This window comes from Dromaius novaehollandiae, chromosome 1 (assembly GCF_036370855.1).
Source record: "Dromaius novaehollandiae isolate bDroNov1 chromosome 1, bDroNov1.hap1, whole genome shotgun sequence".
Lineage (NCBI taxonomy): Eukaryota > Metazoa > Chordata > Aves > Casuariiformes > Dromaiidae > Dromaius > Dromaius novaehollandiae.
The window spans coordinates 49219681-49234045 of NC_088098.1; the positions used below are offsets into that span (position 1 = coordinate 49219681).

The window sequence follows — 14365 nt, forward strand, 5'->3', positions numbered from 1 at the left end:
TAGGACAGATTTAAAACAGTCGCACAGGATTAAAAAGATTTCACTGACATTAAGCAAAGGTTTTATCTGAAGAAGACAGACTTTATAGATGCAACAAGTGATTCACCTGTATTGAATGAGAACAATGAGAAGCTTGTATGAAAGTGATGAACCAGGGACAAACAAATGCAATTTCTGTCTATTTTAATCCTTCAAACATATGAAACAAGATTATAATTAGCCAGATGATATCATTTCTCGGTTCTTTAAAAAATGTTACCAAGACATCCATCACAAAAGGCGCTGCAAAAATTAACCATGTAATACAGGCTCTACATTATTAGATACTGGTCAGGAGACCACAAGAGCGACAGTATCTAGTATGTCAAAAGGATATGTAAAAATCTAAAGACATTTGAATATATTTAGTAATGCTACAAAAAAAAGGTGGTGAACTGTGGAGTAAGAGAAGCCTTTGAATGAATCCTAGCTTTCTTAGGAATGTTCTAGTTTTAATGCAGTGTATTAAAATAGTATTTCACCTAGCATGAAGCCATTAACTATGGTTTATGTAAGATTTGGAGTAGATGAATTTTAGCTCCACAGACCAAGTTAAGACATGCAAAAGTTGACACTAACATTAAAGTAAACTGACCTTCTGAGGAACCTAAGACACTAGCTAATGGCTTTGCAACAGCAGTTGACTCACTGGCAATACAAGGTACTGGTGGCAATATAAGGTACTGGACACTTGAAGAAATAATTCATAAAAATTACGGGGTTCTAAGTAAAACATACATTTTTAGGAAATAAAACTAGAAGATACAATTTGACAAAAAGCTGTCTGGGATACAAAAAAGTGAAAGTACTACTTTATATAAAAATGAATAGAAAGTAGTACTAAATGTCATCATAAAGTATGACAGCATGCCCTCATCTTGGATATTATATCCATTTCTGAAAATATTAAAACTAATTTAGAAATGTAGAGGATAAAAAGAAACATTAATGACAAAGTAATGAGCAATGCATCAAAGCTGACTGGGTGCTCATTTATCCTATGTAAAAACAAATACATACATGAAACTAAGAGGGAACATATTTAAAACCATTAGAAGGAAACACTCATTAAACAACACTTAAAGGACCATGGAACACCAGGATAAAATACAGTACCAAGATGAAAAGCTTAACAGAATTTAAAAAGAATTAATGCATTCACATGGCAGGATTTGTAAAATAATACTTTTTTTTTTTGCTACAACACAGTAGGATTAACCAGACATACTTTCAGACACATAAACACTTCGAGTTCTTTATTGAAGGTAAGAATATGCACAATACATTAGGTAGAAGATACATTTGTGAAGATAAATTTTAATATTTCTGGACTAAAAGAAAACCCACAAACAGTGGCACCCTCACAATCTACATCAGGAAAAGAACATGTCATAGCACTGTAAAAATCTCACCATCGTGACTGTTAGCAGCCACTGAATAACCAGTACCCAAACCTGGGATGGGCAAAATTGCGGCAGTCAGAGGCCATCCTCCAGACTTTACCCAGAGGTCAATTGTATCAGCAACATTGTGTCCAGCAAGGATTACCACATGCCTTTCCTTCCAGGTGGTCCCTAGCAGTATATAAACTGCAGGGGCTACCATGCCCTAATGCTACAAGCTATGGAGAATCACAGGAGACTCAGGGACAGCAACACCAATAGCAGCAGCTGCATGTAACAGTTTTCAAGAACACCCCTCACTGTCTGTGATACCAGACTGGCACCTTCTTCCCTCTGACATCAAGGCGTGCAGAAGATGGGGCTAACCCCTTTAATCATGCATGATGTGGTCATATCAAAAGTATGCCTCGTGCTCTATTTAATTAAACTTTGAACTTCTGAAGAATTGCCGGGTGTGTATTTGGTGGCCGAGTACAAAACCCTGAATGACTCACTTGATGCCCAGCGTGGTGAGACCCAACATGATTTGCTGCACACTACCTTGTGAAGATGCTCATAAGCCCTCTGGAGCAGGACAGGGCATTCCCATATCTGAATGCCCAGCCTAGATCTACTGCTCTCAGCTGGCCATGGGTCACAGCACACCAGACAAGACCATGACACTACTTACACCCGTATAGCTCAAGTGGGACATCTCAGGCTACAGGACCTGAATTACCTAATACTCATCAGGCATTGCAATCTATCATAGTCCAAAACTGGATCTTCCTTTTTCCCCTGTCAAGCAAATCACCAATTAGGACCCTGACCCAACAACCACCCCATACTTCTGTAAGGTGTCTGGTACAATGTTATGCAATCTCCCTTACCTCTCCCATCCTATGAGGCGGAGTGCCTGAATGGTATGTCTGCTTTGCTGATGTTTTCCAAATAGTTGCTTCCATTTCATCACTGCCCATAAGGGACTTCAGTGTGGACTCCTACTCCAGCTGACTTCCTAAAGGCAAAGTAAATCCCAGTTCTTCTCACTTAATATGCTCATCCATTAACTCAAAATCCCATCCCATACTTTCTCAAATATGGACATTCCTACCAACTCTCTTAACTTTACTGTATATAAATTTCCCTCCTAATAAATTACTTTCCCATATGTATTATTATAGAATTACTTTCTATTTGGAAAAACTGTACTAGTTCTTCTCTGGGTACAAGCAGACCCAAGAGAAATAGCTACTGATATCAACGGCTATTATCTAATTATATGTCATGAGGCAGATCTGCTCAGATATAGCCAGGCAATGCACAAAAACAAGAAGCATACATTGCACGAATAGTAATCATCTTGTAAGTAAAACATTGCTCAGTAAATGCCTGTTTTATTTATGATAAAACTTCACATGAACCAACATTAGCTTCTCTGTTCCACAAGTCTTTTCATGTACCACTTACACAAGCACAGAATTGACCAATAAATAAAAGCTGTTCTAAAACATGACAATCCTATACATGACAGAGGTTAACGTTTATGTTGAGCAGAAGAAAAGATCAAATTCCTAACATACTAAAACAGATCTGGCAAGGTATATGCAAGTATCTGTATTGCAGGTAGCACAAATAAAGAGACTGAATTTTAAGAATCACATTTTGAGAACTGGCTTGTACTCGAGAACTATTACATTCCACTCAAAATACAACATCTTGTAGCTAATGCAAGGAAAAGTCATTCAATGCTAAATAAATTTATAAATTTAAATTAAGAAATAAAGGTGCAGTGCAAAAGGATGACACTATATCTGCTTTTTGGAAACTGCATCATTTATTTATGTGACATTAGCAGATATCTTATTAATGCTAACTGATCAGATTTTGCAACAAAATGAGATTTTTTTCAGTAAGACATTACATTTAAGTGTTAAGTCTACTTTAATTTTTCTAAAAGGTCAAGTAACCAGCTATTCCGTCATGTAAACTAGCTGAAGAACTAACTGGTGCTTCAAATACCTATCAATACAGAGATAGCAAACGTTAAGATACACAAAGGAATTAAACAAGTAAAAAAAAGATAAATAACAAATATCAAATACTTGAAGGTATGGGAAAGCACCTAAAAGATTACATTCAGAAATTACGCATACAAGCTATGTTTATAACGTGGATTGTTGGTTTACTTTAGAAACCAGTGTTGCAAATTTAATTTAGCATTAAAAAAAAATGAATAGCAAGCATTTACTTTCTGCTGAATTACAAGTTACAAAAACAAAGGAAAGAGAGAGAAAACACCCAAGTAACAGTTTATAGATCTCATTTCAGTCCCAAATTTGTATAAATGCATACCACCTCTTACAGTTAATCTACAAGGGTGGGAGAGGGGAAGTTACCTGAGGGCAAGGTATTCAGACAAAAGGCCCCTATTCCTGGTGAAAGCAAGTGGTCAGTTGCCACGGTTTCTGAGAAGCTTCTGGTACTCATTTTGGTAGTAAGGATATTCACAGCAAACCAATCTCCACCACAGCCAGCAGGGACCGCTGCAGGGAATGGGACACAGGGGACACACAAGGGATCAAGTTCAAAGGGAAAAAGGAGTGATACAATAATGTAAGAGAATTTTAGCTAAAGACAACTGCAGTTACAACAGCTTGTTATACTTTTTAACATTATATTAATAAAAAGGAAATAAATCTGTGTGAAATGGTAGAGTCCCATGAGAATATCTATTGCTGTCTGATCCTAATACCGCAACTGTATTTACATGAACAGCTTATACAGAAAGTTTCAATCATGCAGAAAAAGCCTACAGAATCTAGCTAACTCTAAGCGGTTTCAGAGATACTCAGGAAGTATATTTTGAATGTGAAAAGGAAGATATCCCCGAGAGGCAGCATAAGAGGCTCTTAGCATAATTTTAAACAGCATGTAACTTCTGTCTTGCCTAGCCTGAGATTTCTCAACCTACATTATTTGTTCCCATTCAGTGTCTCAACCACACCTGTTTAGAAGTCACGCTAAAGATACAGGACTCTACAGAGGTAAGGGGATACGATTTCTCGGATTTGTTGTTATATTTTTGGCAGTGCTAAAAGACCTGCACATTTTTAATGGTCTGATTTTGCATGATAAAAGTTTAGGACATTAAACATCTCAAAAATTAAAGAAATAGAACATTTAAATTAGCAAACCTTGTGATAATTTTAAAATAAATAAAAAAATTAATAAAAAAAACTTTGTTAAACATCCCTACTTTGAAAAGAGGACTCAGCCTAAATATAATTAATTCCCACTCTTTTAGCCTGTTGGGTACAACAAAATCCTAGCATTTGGATAGTGCCCTTGTAGGCATTTTGTTAGGATACATTTAAGAGGTTTATCACAGATCTGAATTACAGATGCCTAGTCACAGATGATTATTTTTCTAAGTTCTTCAGATCCCCAGCCATGGAGCAGCTACAACACCAAAACTGTTCCAGAAGCAAGCAACCATGTAAATTCCAGATTCCTCTGGGTAGCTGGCTCCCAAGGCTGCTTTCTCAGGAGTCAAATAACAGAAGAAGCCAAGTGGTCTGAGAAGATAAAAGCTCTTGTATTCTCAAGCTGCACGGCAGGACTGCCACAAAATTTGTGCCAGGACCTGCTTCACACAACAAGTCTCACTTCCACACCAGGAAGCCTGGAAGTACTGAAAGCCTCAGCCCAAGTTGGAGCTCTTACACTTCTTATGTTCCTCTTCTGTTTCTTCTTACAAAAAGATAACATTTCATCGTCAAATGAAGAGATCTGAACTCTAGTTAGCACCAGATCCACAGGATTACCAGGTGCATAAAAGAATTACTGTTGGAGTTACAGATCAAAAACCTTGGGGTCCCCAGCAACCACCAGGCATCCACAATGTGATTACTTGCTAGCAATTTTTCCCTCGTGATTTGACAAAAATCTGTGAAACAAATCACTTTCTATAAGCCTTTAGAATTCTGATAATATTTCATCAGAAATTATCTGATTTCCTTTGCCCAGTCTGCTTGTACAAGAAAACAGAAATTAAATACTTTTAAAAAAAATCCCTCTTATTATGAGTTATTTAATACATACTTTTATATCTCTTCACTGTGAAATACAACCCACAATTATATTTTCTGAAATTTGACATTTTTATTCATTCCATAATCATTTAAACATAAGACACAGTTTTATTCCTCCCAGGTTTTACTTAGATAGACTTTCTTCCTGAGAATTCTTTGCACAAAGCTACCTGTATAGGAAGTAATCTTCAATATCATTTTCATTCTGGAACTTACGTCCCAATAAAACTATCATGAGAGATGCTTCAAAGCAAATGACCCCATACTATATGACTAAAATCCTAGTGGTTAATTTATCACACGCATACACAAAACTTGTCTGACTTCATTACAAAACTCCAAGAGAACTTAAGTGTACATATAAGATTTCTGCAGAATCAGCATTCAGACTTGTAATACATTAAAAAGGGGGTGGGGGGCAAAAATAACATAAACCAACCTAAAAGTAAAATCCTGTGAGTTTATTTCATTAACCCAAATGCTACTAGAATCTTAAGAGGTCTTTCTGGAAAGCCACTTACAAGATTTTACAGATATATTAAAAGATTATTAATAGCAACGAATGTAATGATCAAGAATTCTACCAGCAAACATATGATTGCTGTTTTATTTCTAAAATACCTTTATAAAACACTAAGTAAAGCATCTCAGTAATTTCAGCTTGGGTTTTTGGCAGATGCTCTGCTACAAAAGTCTAAAATGCAATCAAAACGTGTGAAACTACTGATAGAAATACAAAGAAGTGAAAGCTTTCCATTTTGGCTGAAAAACATCTATTGATTTCTTAATGCTTATCAGAATACTACCAGCACATTCACACTGATGAAATTGTTAGCATGACATCTCCATGTAAATGCAAGAAGTACTGAATTTAAAACATGAGGAAAGTTAAGAAATACAGGACTATAATCAAACTTTACGGTGTTCTTTCTCCTCCTTTCCCTCTGCAGTCTTAAGTATTTCTGCTTTACCACCTGACCTATTCTTTTTCACTCATTCTTTCACTAGGTGCAGCATTTGTTTACAATAAACTCAGTTATGCTAACGCACTTCCATGAGCATTTATTATTCCACCTACATTGTGTTTTGAAATTTCTTGCATACTGCACAAGCCCATAAAGTCAGTCATGGAGAATACATCCTGTAAAAAGTTCAGTACAAGTACAGAACCTGTTTATGCTTACTCTAGGAAAATTGCCCACATTTGTCATCTTTGGCTGTATTTCCAGAACTATTAGATTTGGATAACTTTCACAAAACTAAAATGACACAGAAGTAGGATACACAAAAATGAGAAAATAAGCAAAAATCCCGCTTCTTTTGGTACAAGTAGAGGCTGGAAGTTTTAAAGGTCATCCAGACTTTGGTTAGTTACAAGAAGAAACTAGTCCATTCTGACCACAGAAATAACTTATTTTGCACTGGTAGATTCTAAAAGGAGTCACGTTAAATTGCTTGAGACAGGAACATCCCTTACCAACAGATATACCTACCTACTGATACAAAAAGTGTGATATGCAGGTCAAATATTTAGGTAGGACATGTATCAGTGAAGCGGTACCTGAAGGTGTGTGATACCACTGTCTACAGAAAAATCTGCTGATTCTCGATATCCAGTGCTGCTGTAATACAATTCTTATGTTATTCTTTGTAAAACTGATTTTCATATGCATTTTACAATAATTTTGCAATTACAAAGTAAAATATTTTGGCACACAAACTACACTGCAATTTTCTTTTAATAAAAGGTTAGTATTTTTACAACTACTGCTTCAGGGAAGCAAAAGCAAAGAAGGCTTGAGTTGAAGTGTCTAAAAGCTGTTTATGCAGAACATCAGCTTTACACTCAAACTGAAAATGGTCCAGATGTCTGCCATACTAAACATCTTTAAACATCTTACTGTTTTTTCTTTTGTGAAGATAGCAAAGAAAGTAAAATTCAAACAAAAAAATGTATTTTTTAAGTTGAAGGTATATGTTATCATTGATAAACTGAAGAGTATCATATTCAGTAGGGCTACTTAGCAAGTCCACATAGACACAAATTTGGACATGCACAGTATGTACACTACTGCAGTCTTACATGGTGCAATATACAGTACTACTGTAGAAAACAGTTTTATTCACTTGTCTACAAAGCCTAACCAAAGAAAAAGAAGTAACACTAAGAAGGGTATTGTGCTTATTCTAGTAGAGCAGTCCACAGAAAATTTTGGAAGAAAAGCTGCTGTTTAGCAAGAAATCTCTCACTCACGAAACCATGCAACTGCACACATGAAGATTCAACATGCGCTTCAGATCACTAAGGAAGATTCTGAAACAATACAAGTAAATGATCCTAGCGCTACACAGAACACTCCTAGGCACTGTATCTTATTCCTACCTTTGTAATTGATAATGCCATTATTCAGGTATATTGTTTCATTTTAGGGCAGCTATACTGTGAAACAAAGACACTTCAATATCCACATTAGTGAAAAAAGGACCTAACACCAAGTAAGGAGCTGACAAACACCTATACACCATTCAAGGCACCTAGCCTCTGAAAGCCACACTCATCTCTTCAACTTAGCAAACACCATATAGTTTCATATACTACCCCAAGCACCACAATCTCGAGAATATCAGAAAAATGTATTTTGTGTCCCCCTTTCCTTCTCCCCATGTTTTTCTATAGCCTTGGAGAAGAACAACATATGTTGAAGATAAGGAATGCACCTTGTATTTTTAAAGTTTTAAAAAGACTGCAAGAAAAAAATCCCTAAAAACTCATCACCACCCCCCAACACAAGACTTAGATTTTTACAAACTGAACAAATGAACTCTACATATCTTCATTGTTTCTAAGCTGTAATACATCAATAAGAAAAGCGTTTTACAAAGGTTAAAAAAAAGTGCAGCAATTTAGGTACCAAAACTATTCCAAAATGCAGTTTGGGTCTCCCTCTTCTTCGTGTTTTCATACCTTAAAGACTTTACCTTAGTGAAAGCTTTCCCTAGCTAACAAATGCAGAATAAGTTTCCTTCACAACACTAGTGTACATATCACTGTGTAAAAGCACTGCAAACTGTTAAATGAAAGCTACACTACTTCATCACACAAATTATGCTCTTACTTTTCTGTATATGGCATCTAGATAGCTAAAGAATGCTGAATAACTGAAGGTACAAGATCATATTTTCTATTCGTTCTCTGAAGTACAAACTATATTTGGTTTTCTTTAAAGAGGAATTACCAGAAAAGGAGTAAAAAGAGAGGAAACAAAAAAAGAAAGTAAGTCAAGATGACTGGATAATTCTTTCCACCCTGCCTTTATTATATGTGGACTTTCTCCAGTACATTTCAGTCCTGTCACAGATAGCAGCTTTCCTGGAGATGGCAAACAGGCATCAGTCTAGAGGAACTGTGAGAATTGCAGAACAGGAACCAAAACAGCAATACAGTCTAAAGTGAAAGTGCCCCTGACCATTCTCAATATTGCAGTAACTTCCTTATGTATTTGGCTCCAGACTGAAATAAAATAGTGTGTGAAACACCACTTTAACCACAGTTCTTACAAAACACATATTAAAAGAAATCAAGAAATAAAGAACAGATCACTTGGGCCGAAAAACAAACCCCTGACATTTAAAAATTGCCAGATTTACAGGTACTTGTGCCACCTGAATTCTGATCTCCTGTAAAATCAACTTACTTCTGCAATCAATAAAACACCAGTTCTGCAGGGAGAAAAGATAGTTTCTGATCATGTGTTTAAAAACACCCATAATCAAGAGTCAGGCCACTTTCTGGGTAGCAAAAATACTATCTTAATGTAAACATAGCATGGCTTACAAGCCTGAATTTCAAACTGCAAATCACAGATTGTGAGTGATTACCATAATTTTTTTTAAATCCCCAAACTTTTAACAATTAATCTAGCATTATCAAATAAGCATTATCACAAATCACAAGAAAGCAAACACTTATCAACATTAAAAAGTGGTTAATTCTAATATATGCAGCTGTTGATCTAAAAAAACTAGATAAAAACAGGTGATGCTACTCCTGCCCAGTTACTAGACATATTATAGACCTTAACCTGTAGCACAGAAACTGAAGCTCATTTCTCTTTTCATAAAGCTTCCTAAATAGCCCTGTCAATTCATAGAAAGTGACCAGTATCAGTCAGACCGTCAATTAAGTCCATGATTTCATGCATATTTCTTATTAAAAAAGTGACTCAAGGCAGACAACATCTTAGTATTCCATTTCTGTTCTCAGAGTGCTCAGTTATATTCAGGTGAAAGCAAGATGTCTGTACCAGCATTCCCAGCTACAAAATCTCACAAAAAAGGTGGAAAAGAAAAATTATATTACTGTTGCTTCATACGTCGTAACTACCAATCTTTAAGGGACAGATAGCAAAGGGTTTGAAATGAGAATTCTGTTATCTCTGCACGCTGTCAACAGATGTGTCAAATGACAGTCTGTCATTTATTTTGTTTGGTTTTCTCTGAGCCATTTATTAGTACTGATGAAAATAAATGCCTTTCAGAAATACCATATAGAATCAGAATAAAACATTTTGAAAAAAATAAGCATGGTAATAAGGGACCAACATTTCAGATTACATTTTTTAATTATACAAGTAAATCCCGAAGAACAACAATCTGGGGTACTATGGCAGATCATATATGCAAGTACTTCAGTCTGTCTTTACAAAACGCAAGAGATTTAACTAATGCTTTAAAAAAAAATGTATTAATCAGGTGTCACTATTGTGTACTCTCAACAGCTCTTAATCTTTCAAACACAGGTTTGTATCAGGTGATTCACAGCCACGACATTTTACAGCAGTACTTATTTTTACCGTAAGGCACATTAGATAGCATCAAAGTTACCCAGAAAATGCAGACGTTACCTTAACTCTTTGCGCGCCCCTCACCTGGCACCGTGCGAGAGCTCAGGCTGCCGCACAACGTAAACGAACTGTGAAGGGTTTTTTCCCCCTAAGTTTTAATGAGGAAGGCTGTTTTTTTCGCCCGTCTTTCCTCCTTTCTCGTGGTCTCCCCTTGCCCAGGCAGCCGTTGGCGCCGCGAGGCGCCCAGTCAACGGCCGCTGGCCGTTGCGTCGCCGCGCGCCGGGGACGCCGCCGCGCTCGCCCCGCGCGCCCGTCACACGCCGCGGCCGCGGGAGGACGGCGCGATTCGCCGGGCGGGGGCGGCGGCGGGGGCACCGTCTGCCCGGCGGCGGCGCGACCGAAACCCCAGCCGTGCCACACTCGGAGACTCCCTTTTGCGCCAGGCAGACCGAGCCCCCTTCTCGCCTTGGGGGCCGCTGGGGGGTGGGGGGGAAGCTCCCCTCGGCGTCGAGCGAGGGAGCTCCTGGCCATTTTTAAGCCTGTCACCCCAGGACAGCCCCGCAGAAGCGGCCGCCCGCTCCCTCTGCCTCTAAACAGTCACCCCGAGGAGGCGGCCCGGCTCCACCCTCCGCGGACTGAATGAATTCCGGTCCCCCCGCCCCGCACCAGGCCGCGGGGACGGGGAGCCTCCCCCCGCCGGAGGAGCAGCGCGGAGAGCCGCAGCCTCCCAACCCCCCGCCTCAGCTGGCCCCCGGGCAGGGGCGCCCCAGCGCCGTGCTGACCTGGAGAGATGCTTCAGGATCTGCTTCTTGATAATCCCCGCCATGATGCCTGCCCGCCCGCGCCCCTCACGACAACCGGCCGCCGCCACCGCCGCCGCGGAACCGACTCATCCCGCTGCCGCCGCCGCCGCGGGCCCGGGCCGGGGAGACCGCCGAGAGCGGAGCCGCTGCCTCCGCTCACCCTCACTCGGCGCCCACCGCCATCTTGGCTGCACCATCACCTAGTGACGGGAGCCGGGGGCGGGGGCCGGGGCGGGACGGCGCCGCCGCCCAGCGCAGGGAGCGGGACTGGCCGCACGGGGGAAGCCGAGCGCCGCCGCCGCCGCCGCCTCCCCAAAAGCGGCCACCGCCGCCTCCCGCCTTCCCTCTGCTGCCCTCACCTCAGCGCGCGTCGTCTTTCCTCCCGTTGGCCTTGGTGGCCTTCACACAGCCTGAAAGGGTCTCCGGGGCCTTGGCCTGTGGCCTCGTCCCTTCTTGGCTGTGAAGCGTGGGCCCGGCCTCCGTTTCCCCCGCTCGCGGCCCTGCACCCGTGCCGTTCCGCTCTCCCAGCGTGTCCCAGATGACCTGGTGCGTTTCGCCATCATGGACCCCAGAGCTTTCTCAATACCGGTTGTTATTTTGCTTGAAAATCTATTATGACATGCTGTGCAAATGCATCGTGTAACAAAAAATGGGCTTCTAGCATGCTCACGCAGCAGGAACTCCTCCGGGTGAAATGCCTAGCTACCTGTATGCATTAATACTCGGCATACTTGCACACCATGCTCTTCCCACGTGTCTGAACTGCAAGTCACACACAGATCATTCACGGATATCCAGTATTTAATGCAATTTCATTCAATATTGATATTGTTATATCAATATTCAATTTCAATATTGAATGCAATTCAGTATTACATTCATCTTAATTAACCAAGTGAGATAATTATCCTTTTTATACCTTTCTTTTATATGCAATATTCATTTCCACCTTAGAAATAAATCTTAGGATTTTTTTTTTAATCTGGAATATCCCAAAACCTTCCAAATGATGCACCAAACAACTGCAATAGCAACAAAATGGTTTCTGCCATCTATTCCTCCAGAGGAAGATGGAACAGTTCAAGCAGCGAACCCTGCCTGAACACTTGAATTCCCTTTCCTGGGCCTATTCGTGGCTCAGCACAAAGCCAGGATAGTTTCTGCTTCAGGAACACCACACAAAAGAAAAAAAGCCCAGATAAAAAGAAGAAAAGCTTGCTGACAGAAACTTCCATAATATGGTTATAAATTTTTATATATGTATATGTGTGTATGTGTTTTTTTATATATATTTTTTTATATATATATAATATTTTGCCTGAATTTCCCAGCAATCATACAAACCTCCAACTTTTGAAACTAGCTTCTTCTCCAGGTGCTTACATTTCAGTGGGTCTCTGTGGCAAGTATAAAGCCTACAGATTATTTTCATTTTAAGAGAATGGCTTCTCAAGCTGTGCCAGAATTTCCAAATCATTTAAAAATTAAATTACTTGTAATAGTTTTGTTCCTCCAGTAATCTTTTCTGGGGCTCCTTCATTCACAAAAAGTATCTTGAAGAGTTTCAGTGATGCCTAACCAAATACCCTAAATAGTTATATTTATATTGTAAAAAGAAAATACTAAAAACAATGGTAAAACTAGCAAGTTTTTCAGATGTGATGTACATCTATGTATTCATCCATGTATCAAGAAAGCAGAGCTAGAACTGCAGAGATGAGACATCAGATACTATTTTCTTTGCTTCTCATCTGCGTAACAGATTTATAATTTACATGCAATGAATCAAAACCCCAAGGACCTTTATAAAGAAGTTAGAGATGTGAAACAGTGTCTATAGATGAAGAAATACACTGGGGAGATGGACATTTTCGATTGATTTTTCCAGGCATTTAAGAATCAGTCAGTTGTGTAATACTGACCTCATTATACTCTTTAAAGAGATTTATAAAGTGGGAATGAGCTGTATATGGAGCAAACCTTTTTATTCCCATTTTAAGATCAATTTTCTCGAGTAGAAAAAGATGTTACATACCAGTAACTTCAAATTCTTTGAGAAACAGTGTTCATCATAATGATGCATCAGTTCCTCACTGAGAAAATATGTATGAGGGGCAGGGAAAACAGGACTCACACTGTGTGTTCGCTTTCAAGTGTTTTGTTAGGGTAGGTGTGGCAGAAAACAGAAAGCCCAGAGGCTTTTCACTGACAGGATCATCTGAACTGAAAACTAGGAACATACCTGTCAGGCAGGGTTGATCTGAATCATGACCCCCCACCCTCCCATCTCCTGAAGCACACTGAATGGAGGAAAATGCACAAATCAACCCACCACCCCAAAGGAGTTAGAAAGCCTTGTGATAAGGACCTCATCTTATCCCTTCCTTGGTGCAGAATATCTGGTATTTCTTTTCAGAGCCTGACACTAGTTAACGTCAGGATATCCCCAGATGATGTTTATCAAGACTTTGGACTGATTTTCCAACTCACAGTCCCATGTTTGTAATTGGATAAGTGTCTGCCAACATGTTCATGCTAATTAGACCATTGATAAGTGAAAATGATGCCTGATACAAAGTCCAAAAAACTGACTGCTGCTCTGAACAGAGGAAGGTAACTATTTATGAAGAATCTTGTGAGTGTCATCAGCTGTCACCTTAACATGATAGCCAGGAGGAGGAAAGAGTAGTTTAGCCTTCACCACTTTGCACTTAAAGACATTACTCTGTAGGATTTTTTCGTCTAGCAACTAAGGCTCTTTGCTCTTGCTTTATCAAAGTGACTTTCCATCCTTTGAGGAAACACTGCATCACAGGAGAAGGAAGGGGAGGTTGTACTGGTAGACCATCACATATATTTTTGCCATTGTTCCACTGCTGCTCAGCAGAGATCACTTCAGAAAGAGCAGTCCTGGTCAGCAGGAAGAGCACAGCCACATTTGCATTGTTCAAAGACAAAGCCTAGCATGATGGGTTACATAAGCATGGACTGCCATTTGCCCAAAGATAGAGAGCCGGTCTCCTAGTTGGCTCACGGAGGAGGGTATCACCATCCTGAGGGCACTCCCAGCCCTCTGTGTCCCTACCCACACCCTTGAATCTCCATGGCTTGCTACAATGGAGCCATTTGAAGGTCGTATTTATGTCCTTGCCATGTTACTTTGTCTGTATTAGGTACTCTATCAACAACAACAACATATTATC

The 14365-nt window shown here is 39.7% G+C and overlaps 1 protein-coding gene across 4 annotated transcripts in view; it reads right to left on the reverse strand.

Annotated features, from left to right (window-relative positions):
* The window catches only part of BLTP3B (bridge-like lipid transfer protein family member 3B), a 61551-nt gene extending 50156 nt beyond the window's left edge, over positions 1-11395 (reverse strand). The window contains exons 1-3 of one of the 4 annotated variants that reach the window (XM_026123138.2): positions 11142-11395; positions 3821-3967; positions 2312-2439 (exon numbers count right to left, since the gene is read on the reverse strand). In XM_026123138.2, coding sequence (XP_025978923.2) covers positions 2312-2391 — 80 coding nt within the window. In that variant the 5' untranslated portion in view covers positions 2392-2439; positions 3821-3967; positions 11142-11395. Of the gene's footprint in view, positions 1-2311; positions 2440-3820; positions 3968-11141 lie in introns of those variants that run through there. The other 3 variants (XM_026123150.2, XM_026123144.2, XM_026123151.2) reach the window with 3 other exon arrangements.
* Positions 11396-14365: the final 2970 nt, after the last annotated feature.